At 51.1% G+C, this 9,875-nt stretch overlaps 2 protein-coding genes across 2 annotated transcripts in view; one reads left to right on the top strand and one right to left on the bottom strand.

Annotated features, from left to right (window-relative positions):
• The window catches only part of LOC104392140 (chromosome unknown open reading frame, human C19orf35), a 2,782-nt gene extending 972 nt beyond the window's left edge, over positions 1 to 1,810 (top strand). Inside the window, exons 2-3 of the mRNA XM_010001500.1 lie at positions 3 to 116; positions 809 to 1,810. Of these exons, the coding sequence (XP_009999802.1) occupies positions 3 to 116; positions 809 to 1,810 (1,116 nt within the window). The remainder of the gene's footprint in view (positions 1 to 2; positions 117 to 808) is intronic.
• A 4,241-nt stretch (positions 1,811 to 6,051) lies between these two features.
• On the bottom strand, positions 6,052 to 9,588 carry OAZ1 (ornithine decarboxylase antizyme 1). Its single transcript, XM_010001499.1, is given in 6 exon segments — positions 6,052 to 6,585; positions 6,708 to 6,793; positions 7,280 to 7,452; positions 7,573 to 7,659; positions 7,661 to 7,718; positions 9,545 to 9,588. Coding segments are annotated over 6 exon segments (579 nt in total). The 3' UTR covers positions 6,052 to 6,454.
• Between the last annotated feature and the right edge of the window lie 287 nt (positions 9,589 to 9,875).

The raw sequence follows: 9,875 nt of genomic DNA, 5'->3' as shown, positions 1-9,875 counted from the left end.
AGGGCTGGGCAGGGCTGAGCATCCTGGAGCCCCAGCCCTGCTGCGAGAGCCGGGACGCCTGGTACTTCAGGGTGGGCTTCTCTTCCGAGCAAAGCCAGCTGGTGTTTGCAGCCAAGGTAAGGTGGGGATGTTGGGGAAGTGCCCTGGGAGGGGCAGGGGGGGCTGGATCCCATGGCACGGGGAGCTGGGCTGCTGTTCCACTGCCCCGGGTCGCACAGGCGCTTCCCCTTTTGGCACCAGCTTCTGCATTTGCTGAAGGAGATGGTGCTGGTGCTGCTGGTGGTGGGGCTGGTGGTGGTGGTAGTGATGGTGGTGGTGATGCTGGTGGTGATGCTGGTGGTGGGGCTGGTGCTGGTGGGGCTGGTGGTGGTGATGCTGGTGGTGATGCTGCTGCTGCTGGTGGTGCTGGTAGCGATGCTGGTGGTGCTGATAGTGGTACTGGTGGGGACAGGGAGGGCTCCCACTGGTCCAAAGGCTGGGTCAAGGAGAGCAGCACTTTTCCTTGCTCAAACCAGTTCCAGCAGGCACCAGTGGGTCGGGAGGGTGCAGAGGGAGCCCAGCACCACGTGTGGGTCAGACCGGTGTGGCCCTGAGCTGAAGCAGCAGCCTGGGGCAGGGTGAAGCTTTTGGCTTGGGGCTTTGGATGGGGCTTGGAGCAACCTGGTCTAGCAGAAGGTGCAGCTGCTCGTGGCAGGAGGGTCAGGACTGGATGATCTTCAGGGTTCCTTCCAACCCAAACCAGTCTGTGATTCTGGGACCCAGTGGCTCCATCCTGGCTCAGCTGGCTGTGCCCTGCCTGTCTTTGCAGGTCCCCAAGGTGGGCTGCTCCAGCCTGGGGGTGCAGAGCTCCCTCGGGACACACTGCAACATCCAGAGCCTGATCGGCCGCCTCACTGACCACCTTCCTCAGGAGCTGCAGCTCCTGGGAAGAGATGGAGAGCAGAACTGGTCCCCTTCTGGAGAGGAGCCAGCTCATCCTGCCACCCGCCCTGTCCTGCAGGTTCTTCTTTCCCCTGAGGTTCCCTACCAGACCCTGGAGGGCTTTGTGAAGGGATCCCATGGTTTGCACAGGACCAGCCCTGGGCACTATGAACGTCTGGCTTGTCTCCTCCTCCTGCAGGTGTGCATGGGGCTGGAGCACCTCCACAGACAGAACGTGGGGCTGGGGGACCTCTGCCCCCAGAACCTGCTGCTGGTGCAGTGCCCCTGTCCTGCCCAGAGCCAGCAAGGCAAGGAGGCACCCCTGGGGCTGTCCCTTCCAAGGCTGCTCATCAGCAGCTTCTTCAAGGTCCAAGACAAGCAAAGACCTTGTTCTACCAGCCAAGAGCAGGACTGGACCAAGGGGCTCACTGCTGCACCCTCCCCAGTGGCAGATGAGCTGCAGGTAGGCATGCTGATCTATCAGATCCTGCACGTGGACATCTCTCTGGAAGATGCCTTGGGGTTCAGAAACAACAGACTTCCTGAAATCCCTCCCTTGTCCATCTATTCCACGGGACTCAAGCGTCTGGCCGTGCTGCTTCTCCACAGAGATCCCTGCAAGAGGGTCTCCATCCAGCAGGCCAGGAGCATCCTGCAGGTCCTGCTCTGGGGGCCTCGCCAGGAGCTCTTTGCCAGCAGCAAGAAGACCCTCACCCTGCTCAGGAGCTGGGTGGAGCTGAAGAGGGCTCTGCTGCTCCTCAAGTTTGCAGAGGATTCAGCTGGGGCAGGGACAAGGCCCAGCCTGGAGGACTGGCTGTGCTGCCAGTACTTCCAGAAGGTCACAGAACACACTCTCTACCAAGTCACCCAGGCTCTCTACACTCCCTGAGGTTAAGCTGAAGCTCAGCCCACCCAAAAGTTCTCCCCAGATTCAAGAGCCCATGAGGACCTGGCCAGATCCACCAGCTGCTGCCTCCTGCAGGGAACCCAAGCTGGTCCTGGCTGGGAAAACCCCAGTTTGCAAACCTGAGCTCAACTCCCCTGCAGCCCAGGAATGACAAAGCTGGGGCCAAACTCCCCCCCGTGGTTCCCACAACTCGGGGGGTGTTTTTACACACACTGATTTCTATCAGTTGCTGTGAGTCCAGTTTCTCAGAGCAGGTCAAGAAAGGTGCCTGGATGGAACCCCCAGGATCAAAGGCCAATTTAGCAGCTCATTACCCTGGGTAAAGTTTACACAATTTGGACAAAACCCCCTCAGATCCTTCCCGGGGCCACCACGAGGCTTTTTCCTGTTTTAAATAACAATTGGAAGCCCCACATTGCAGCTCATCTTAACCATCTGCAAACCAGAAATACACCACCTGGCCCAGCCTGCTCTTTTTAGGAATGGTTTCTGGCACAGGTACCAATGTAAATGACATTTTAAAGGAGGAAATAACAACAGACCCACAGCTTCAATAAAACCCCAAGCTGAGCCTCTTAAATACTGGTCCTTTATGTGCTTCTTTTGACAACCTTGCACACCCAGGTGATGGATCCTGGAAGGAACACAAAGCCAACCTGCCCTGCCTGATTGCCCAGAACAGCCTCCATGGGGTTTATTAGTAAATAAACTCGGGTCAGGTTACGTGGGACTTGGGCTGCAGGGTCTGGCCCCTGGGCTGTCATCAACAGAAGTGTGGCCAGCAGATGGAGAGAGGTGATTCTGCCCCTCTGCTCTGCCCTGGTGAGACCTCACCTGGAATCCTGTGTCCAGTTCTGGTGCCCCCAGCAAGAGAAAGATGTGGAGCTGTTGGAACGTGTCCAGAGGAGGCCACGGAGATGATCCTTGGGCTGGAGCAGCTCTGCTCTGGAGCCAGGCTGGGAGAGTTGGGGTGTTCAGCCTGGAGAAGAGAAGGCTCCAGGGAGACCTTAGAGCAGCTTCCAGTGCCTGAAGGGGCTCCAGGAAAGCTGGGGAGGGACTTGGGACAAAGGCAGGGAGGGAGAGGACAAGGGGGGATGGATGAAAACTGGGAGAGGGAGATTGAGGTGAGACATGAGGAGGGAATTGTGGAGTGTGAGGGTGGTGAGAGCCTGGCCCAGGTTGCCCAGGGAAGCTGTGGCTGCCCCATCCCTGGCAGTGTTGAAGGGCAGGTTGGATGGGGCTTGGAGCAGCCTGGGCTGGTGGGAGGTGTCCCTGCCCATGCAGGGGGGTTGGGACTGGGTGATCTTTGAGGTCCCTTCCAACTCCAGACATTCTGTGATTCTGTATGAAACCCACAGCATCACAAGAGTCTCCCAGCCTGGTCCCCAAACCCATCAGGGATGCTGAGTGACCATCCCAGTGGAGCTCCATGCAAAGTTCTGCTCAGGTCATTTGTGTACTTATTAATGAAGTAATTATTGATGCACTGGCAGCTCTGACCTGGCAGCAACAAGAGCAGCAACTCCAGACATTCTGTGATTCTGTATGAAACCCACAGCATCACAAGAGTCTCCCAGCCTGGTCCCCAAACCCATCAGGGATGCTGAGTGACCATCCCAGTGGAGCTCCATGCAAAGTTCTGCTCAGGTCATTTGTGTACTTATTAATGAAGTAATTATTGATGCACTGGCAGCTCTGACCTGGCAGCAACAAGAGCAGCCCCCCTGAGCTCTGCATCCCTGGCATGCCCAGTGACATGGGGCACTCCAGGCACCCAGGGGCACAGCTGGATCAGGGAGGAGGCCTCCTAGGGGTCCCTGAGCCCAAAATAACCCCTGGCAAACCAGAGATGTGACCCCCCCACACCCAAGATGCTGGTGGGTTTCAGCCTCCTGCCCTGCCCACAGAGCCTGGGCAGCCCTTGTCACCCAGGCTGCAGGGGGACCCAACACCCACCAGACCCCTCATCCCCTTGTGCCAGGACCCAGGGACCCAGCACCCACCAGACCCCTCAGCTCCCTGTGCCAGGCTCCCCACACAGTCAGGACCATTCCCTCCTGGAGCAGCCCCCAAACCCAGCAGTGCTGCCCCTGCAAGTGCAAGAAGGGACCAAACAAGCTCCCTGGCCACACCAACCCTGACATGATCACCCCCCCCCAAGCACAACCTGTCCTCAGAAACGTTGTTCACATTCCAATATGGACTTTTGGGCCAAAAACAGGCAGGAGGGGTTGTCCTGGGTGAGCCCCCAGCAACTCTCCTGTAGTATCTCGGGTGGCTACAAGGTGGCAGTAAAGCCCGTGGCACAGCAGCCACTCACCCAAAGCCACCTTGGGCATCTGGTCCTGGAAAAACAAAGACAGAACCTGCTGCTGTGGGCACCTCCAGGCTCCCAGCACAGTGTTGGCACCTCCCATCACCCCTGTTTCTGCTTTCCACCTGGGGTGACCCGTTCCCCTTCTGCCAGGAGCACCCAAGGTTAGTGAAACATCTACAGGGCACCACAGCCTTCAAGGTAGGACCATCAACATCTCCATCCTGAAGTCCTTGTGGAAAGCAGGGGACAGCTCCAGGCACAGCAGTGCAAACAAGGATTTCTCTAGAAAACCAGTTTAGGAACTTCTGATCTTTGCCCACCTGCTGGGTAAAGGAGGAACATCCTCCCCTTAGCCATGCCCAGCTCTTTGGTGGCCTTTCAGCACAGCAGGAGCAGCAAGTTCACATCTTTCCAAGGAAACCCAGAGGAAGAGCAGGATTTTACAGCCACCAAAAACACTGGGAAGGGACCTGTGGGAAGGAGACCTACCCCAGGAGCAGAGCACAGCCCAGGATGGGGCAGTGCTGTAAAACTACCTGAAGCCACTTCATCAGAGCATCAAGAACATCCAGGTCTTTGCTGTGGCTGCTGGTTTGAACCACAGGCTCACTGGGAACACTGTCCCTGCCCCAGGGCACTTTGTGCTGCAGATCCCACCGCAGGATCTTCTCCCTGCTGCATTGCTGAGAAGGGAACTTCAGGGATTGCATTTTGGGGGATTCCATGGGATTTCAGCACAGCTGAGCCCAGAACATGTGCCTCAGGATGACACTGATCACCCTGGAGGGATCCTTAAGCCCCCTCCCTTCTACTCAACACCTCACAATGTAGGGTTCTAAAGCAACACCCAGTGGGGACATCAGGAATGAAGATCATGTGCTCACAGCACAGCAACCCAGGAAAACAACCATCCAGGGATTCACTGCTCCAAGGTTTTAGAGAGGAAAGATAAATCAGCTCCAACGGTGCCAAACGTTCCTCCAGAGCTGCAAGCGCTGGAGAAAAATTTAAAAGTGAAATACAACACTTGAAATCACAGCCCTTTGGAGACATCTCTCCAGGCTTCACAGCAAGTTTTGTTACCCTGACATGACACACCCAGCCTGTGCCTTTCTGATCAATATCCTGAACCCCAACTGGTGTTCAGGGACCCCAATAACAGGCCTTCCATGACAGTGGCCCCTTCTCCTTACTCTGCAACCCCCTTGTGTTTGCCCAGGAGTCCTGGAGGCCACCCAGGCCCAGGGACAGTTTACCTGTAAAAGTGCCACGAGCCTTCTAGATCCCAAAGAACTCACCCAGCAGATGCTGGTGTAGGACTCAGTTACTGGTGGAGTGAGACTGGAGGTATCCACATTGCAGATTTGATACTGGAAGCTCAGGGCAGCCCCAAGCTGTGCTGCTCAGCCTGTCACCTGTGACTCCCCAACTAAGACATGCCCTGAAGTAGCTGAAGACACTGAAGTTGTCACCAGAGATCAGGGATAGGACAAGGGGCAATAGTTTTAAACTGGAAGAAGGTAGATTTGAGTTAGGTATTAGGAAGACATTGTTCACCATGAGGGTGGTGAGAGCCTGGCCCAGGTTGCCCAGGGAAGCTTGGGCTGCCCCATCCCTGGCAGTGTTGAAGGGCAGGTTGGATGAGGCTTGGAGCAACCTGGGCTGGTGGGAGGTATCCCTGCCCATGCAGGGGGTTGGAACCTGATGATCTTTAAGTTCCCTCCCAACCCAACCCATTCTATGATGGAGCAGGGATGCAGCCATCCCAAATACCCCAGAAAATGGACAACCTGCAAATTATTTAACTCAAAGTAATTGTTGTTTTTTTTACAGGATTGCCTGATTATTTCAAGTCCTGGTAGATCATAGAGCCATGAGTTCCAGTCAAGCAAAGAATGACCAACATCTTTCTGTACCTGCAGCTTTAATGGTTGGGGCAGTTCCAGAGCCACCTCTTGAAGAGTGCCAAGTCTTTTAAACAGCTTAAAACCAGCAATAAAAAGTAAAATATAAATTTTTATTTAGAATTAAAAGCAAATACTTCAGTATCACAAACACAATATTAAACTTCAAGAAATATACTGCTAATTTGGAGGGAGCATTTATTTGCACAACCACAACATGCGCACAAATCCAGAAAAAAAAGATGTGGAGTCTGAAATTTTCAACATCTCACCACCAGAGCAGTTGGTCACAATGCTTGAAACAGGAGGTTTTTTTTTAGATAGACTGTAATAGATGTTGACAAAATTTCTACAGAATCATCTTTATAGACAACAAGAAAGCTCTAAGAGGCAAACCATTGCGATCTATTCTTCTTCTGAGGAGTCTCTCTCAAAGGTGTAGGCCATGAAGCAAGCATCTGGTCTCTTGGGGACAAGGGGATGCCCTGGTCTCACAATCTCAAAGCCCAAAAAGCTGAAAGTACGGAGCAATGCAGCTAGGAATAAAGCAGAAACCACATTTCATCCACATGACACTAAACAAGAGGTGAAACATCCACCCAAAGCAACTTCCGATGCTGCTTTTACGTCTCGAGACAGGCCAAGAGTTCAGACCTACCTCTATCATCTCTGTTCTTGTGGAAACAAATGAACACATGATCAACTCGAAGCTGTTCTTCAGCAAACTCTAGAAGAACTGCAAAACTGGGAGACAAAAACAAGGTGTTCAGTGCACAGGACCAAGCCCTTCCCTCAGGAATAGTCTGTGAGATGATCTGCACATGGAGTCTCACAGCAACTGGAGATCCCCGAGCTCCAGGTTGAATCTGAAGCAAAAATTTAACCATTCATGTAAAAAATAGGCTTTTCTGTTGCAGCTCAAGGGATAATTGCAGTGAGAGGCTCTGAACCAGGCTGGTGTTTTCAGTGGGTAAAACAAACCACCCAATACCTGGGAGATCACAGCCTGAGATCACAGAGCTCTTGGGTGGTTCTGCCTTACAGAACAGGTAGAAATGGTCCTCACAACAGGGTCACTTAGTTCCAAAAAAGCATAAAGCACCATCATTTAGCTTCAACTGTCAGAGCAAATGGAAGCAGAGATCAGCAACAGCACAGTGTTGTTCCACCCTACTGAGAGGCCTTCAAGATGGAGGCAAGAGAAACTGGAGTTGGTTTCATTCCACTCACCTGTCCTTGCTCCCTTCAGGCAGAGCACCACTGGGAATTTCTATATAGAGGTTGTTGTTGTTCAGCACTGCTCTCCAACTAATGTGTTTGGCATCTGTAAGCCTTGACTGGACATTCAGAATTCTTGTCCTGTTATTAGATGTTAGTTCTTCTGTTACATTCAGCCGATTATCCTGGAGCAGGAACAGGGACAAAGTTACTTTTGGTGAAGGGAGAACTCATGAATAGGTTTGAGGGAAGAAACGTTATTTCCAGCTCACCAGAGCAAGCTGTTTCTTATTCTTCATACTCACCGAGTAAAATAAATTAGCTGAAAGATTGTGATCCCTCTGACTATTCCCTCGCCCACCTGGGATCTTCAGGGGTGGGTGAGGGACATCAGGAGCACCACCGAGGCCCCGGACCCAGGTTACTACAGCAATTGAAGGGAACCCTGGAACTGGAAAGGATTCACAGTTAGAAAGGACAACAGGCAGCAGAAAACAAAGCCCTGTGAACTCTTGGTTTTCAACAGATGGCAAGATTTAAGAAAAATAAAACAAACTCAGGCCAAGGGAACTCCTCCCACTACCTAAGCAAGACAAAGGAAGCTCCAGAGCAGGGACAGGAACACTTGTCAGAAAGCTCCTACAGTATTTGGAGGGGAAAACTCATTTGGAGATGAAAATATTCTCAGCTTGAAGTGAGCAAGGTGCATTTCTGTACCAGTATGTTTGACCTGCACCACTCTGCTATCACACCAGCAAGATCCCATTTGATTCCCCACCCTGTTGATAAGACAGAAATCCCTTTCCCCTCTGATATATGACCTCATTCACTTAGACCTTTTGTCTCAGCACTTTTGGCCTGATTAGCCAATTACAGCCCAAATATTTTTACCATGCTCAGAAGCAAAATTGCCAGTTTGAAGTCCAAGACCTGAGTATTTGAAAACCCTGCAGGAGACCACCTGAAAACCCCTACGAGACCACCTGAAAACCCCTACAAGACCACCCGAAAACCCTAACCCACCTTAAAACCCTGAGACCCCCTGAAAAAACCCCAAGAGAGACCCCCTGAAAAACCCTAACGTTAACCCTAAACCATCTGAAAACCCTCCAAGACCTCCTGAAAACCCCTAACTTTAACCCTAAACCATCTGAAAACCCTTAAGAGACCCCTTGGGAACCCCCAACCTTAACCCTAAACCATCTGAAAACCCTCCAAGACCCCCTGAAAACCCTCCAAGACCCCCTGAAAACCCTCCAAGACCCCCTGAAAACCCTTTTCAACCAAACTCCGCAGAGCAGTTCGACACCGCTTGGCTTCCACTCCAATTTTTTTACATGAAAACAAGACATTTATTCGATGCAGGCTACATTTCCCCCTCACCACAAGCCTGCTGGAAGGGAATAAGGCTCCTGAGAGGAGGCAGAGCAGAGGCTGTGCTGCCTGGCCCCTCCCTCTGCACCATCCTTCACCCTGCAGGCTCCCTCTTCAGTTGCGTCATCTCAGCAGATGCAGCAATCGAGGCCCTGAGGGAAATTTGCACAATCGTCCTGTCTGTGAGTGCCAGCAGCCATTTGCAAATCAGAATAAACACCCAGAAAATAAGCCACCATTTTGCACCCTTCCCAGCCGGTTTCGTTTATTTTTTTGGGGGGTGATTTTTTTCAAGAGCTTGCAAGTTGTGACGAATAAACCGTCTCAGAAAAAACACCGAATGGTTATTTAGGTCAAATATTCGATGCTGGAAGTAATTAGTAAGCCCAGAAATTGGGAAATTATATTAAAAATAGCACTCAGTCAAATCCATTCCATCTGTGATTATTCAATTCATCATTTTAGGCTCTTTCAAAGAGACACACTTAAATTCAGTAACACTGAATAAATAAATTATGTATTTGTACATAAATATATATACATATTTATGTATTATTTATACTTATTTATATTATGTTCATATTATTTATATTTACGTATTTATACATAAACAAATAATGTATTTATACATAAATAATGTGTTTATTTTATCTCGGAATGACTGTAGAGCTGCACATTCCTGACTACACTTCCAAACAAACCCCCTGTTCTGAAGCGTGCAGGGCCAATCCTGGATACAATTCCACCCTTTTCCCCGATAAAAAGCACAACAAAGGCTGCCTCACCATCGAGAAGATATTTCAGTGTGATGTTTGGGTGCATTTAATGCTCTCGGAAAGAAATAACCTAAGTATAAAAATGGCTTTCTAAGAAGAATTTGCTAGTCCAGCTAGGAGGGCTCACCGTGGCTCCTTCACACAGGACAGACTGACATCCTCAGCTTCCATCACTCCACTCCTGTCACCATTATTTTCTGTTTTAATCGTGTTGGTTGAGTTTTAAACAACCAGCTCCCTTCACACCCTCACCTTCCACCTCAGGCTCAGCACCCTCGAGTCGATTTTCAAGCCTATTTCCCATTACATAAGGGGATCAGAGCTTTCAATCCTTTGATATCTTTACCTAATTATGTTGGGTTGGTTTTTTTTTTCCCTCTCTAATAGGAAAAAAAGCACTTTCAGGCCCGGATTTTGTTTCCAGGCATCTTTCAGCCCCGTTAACCGGCCCGGGGAGG

Source organism: Chaetura pelagica, unplaced genomic scaffold, assembly GCF_000747805.2.
Source record: "Chaetura pelagica isolate M959 unplaced genomic scaffold, ChaPel_1.0 scaffold437, whole genome shotgun sequence".
NCBI classification, from domain to species: Eukaryota; Metazoa; Chordata; class Aves; order Apodiformes; family Apodidae; genus Chaetura; species Chaetura pelagica.
The sequence above is the reverse complement of the archived record's forward strand: the minus strand, read 5'-3'. Positions and strand labels throughout refer to the sequence as shown.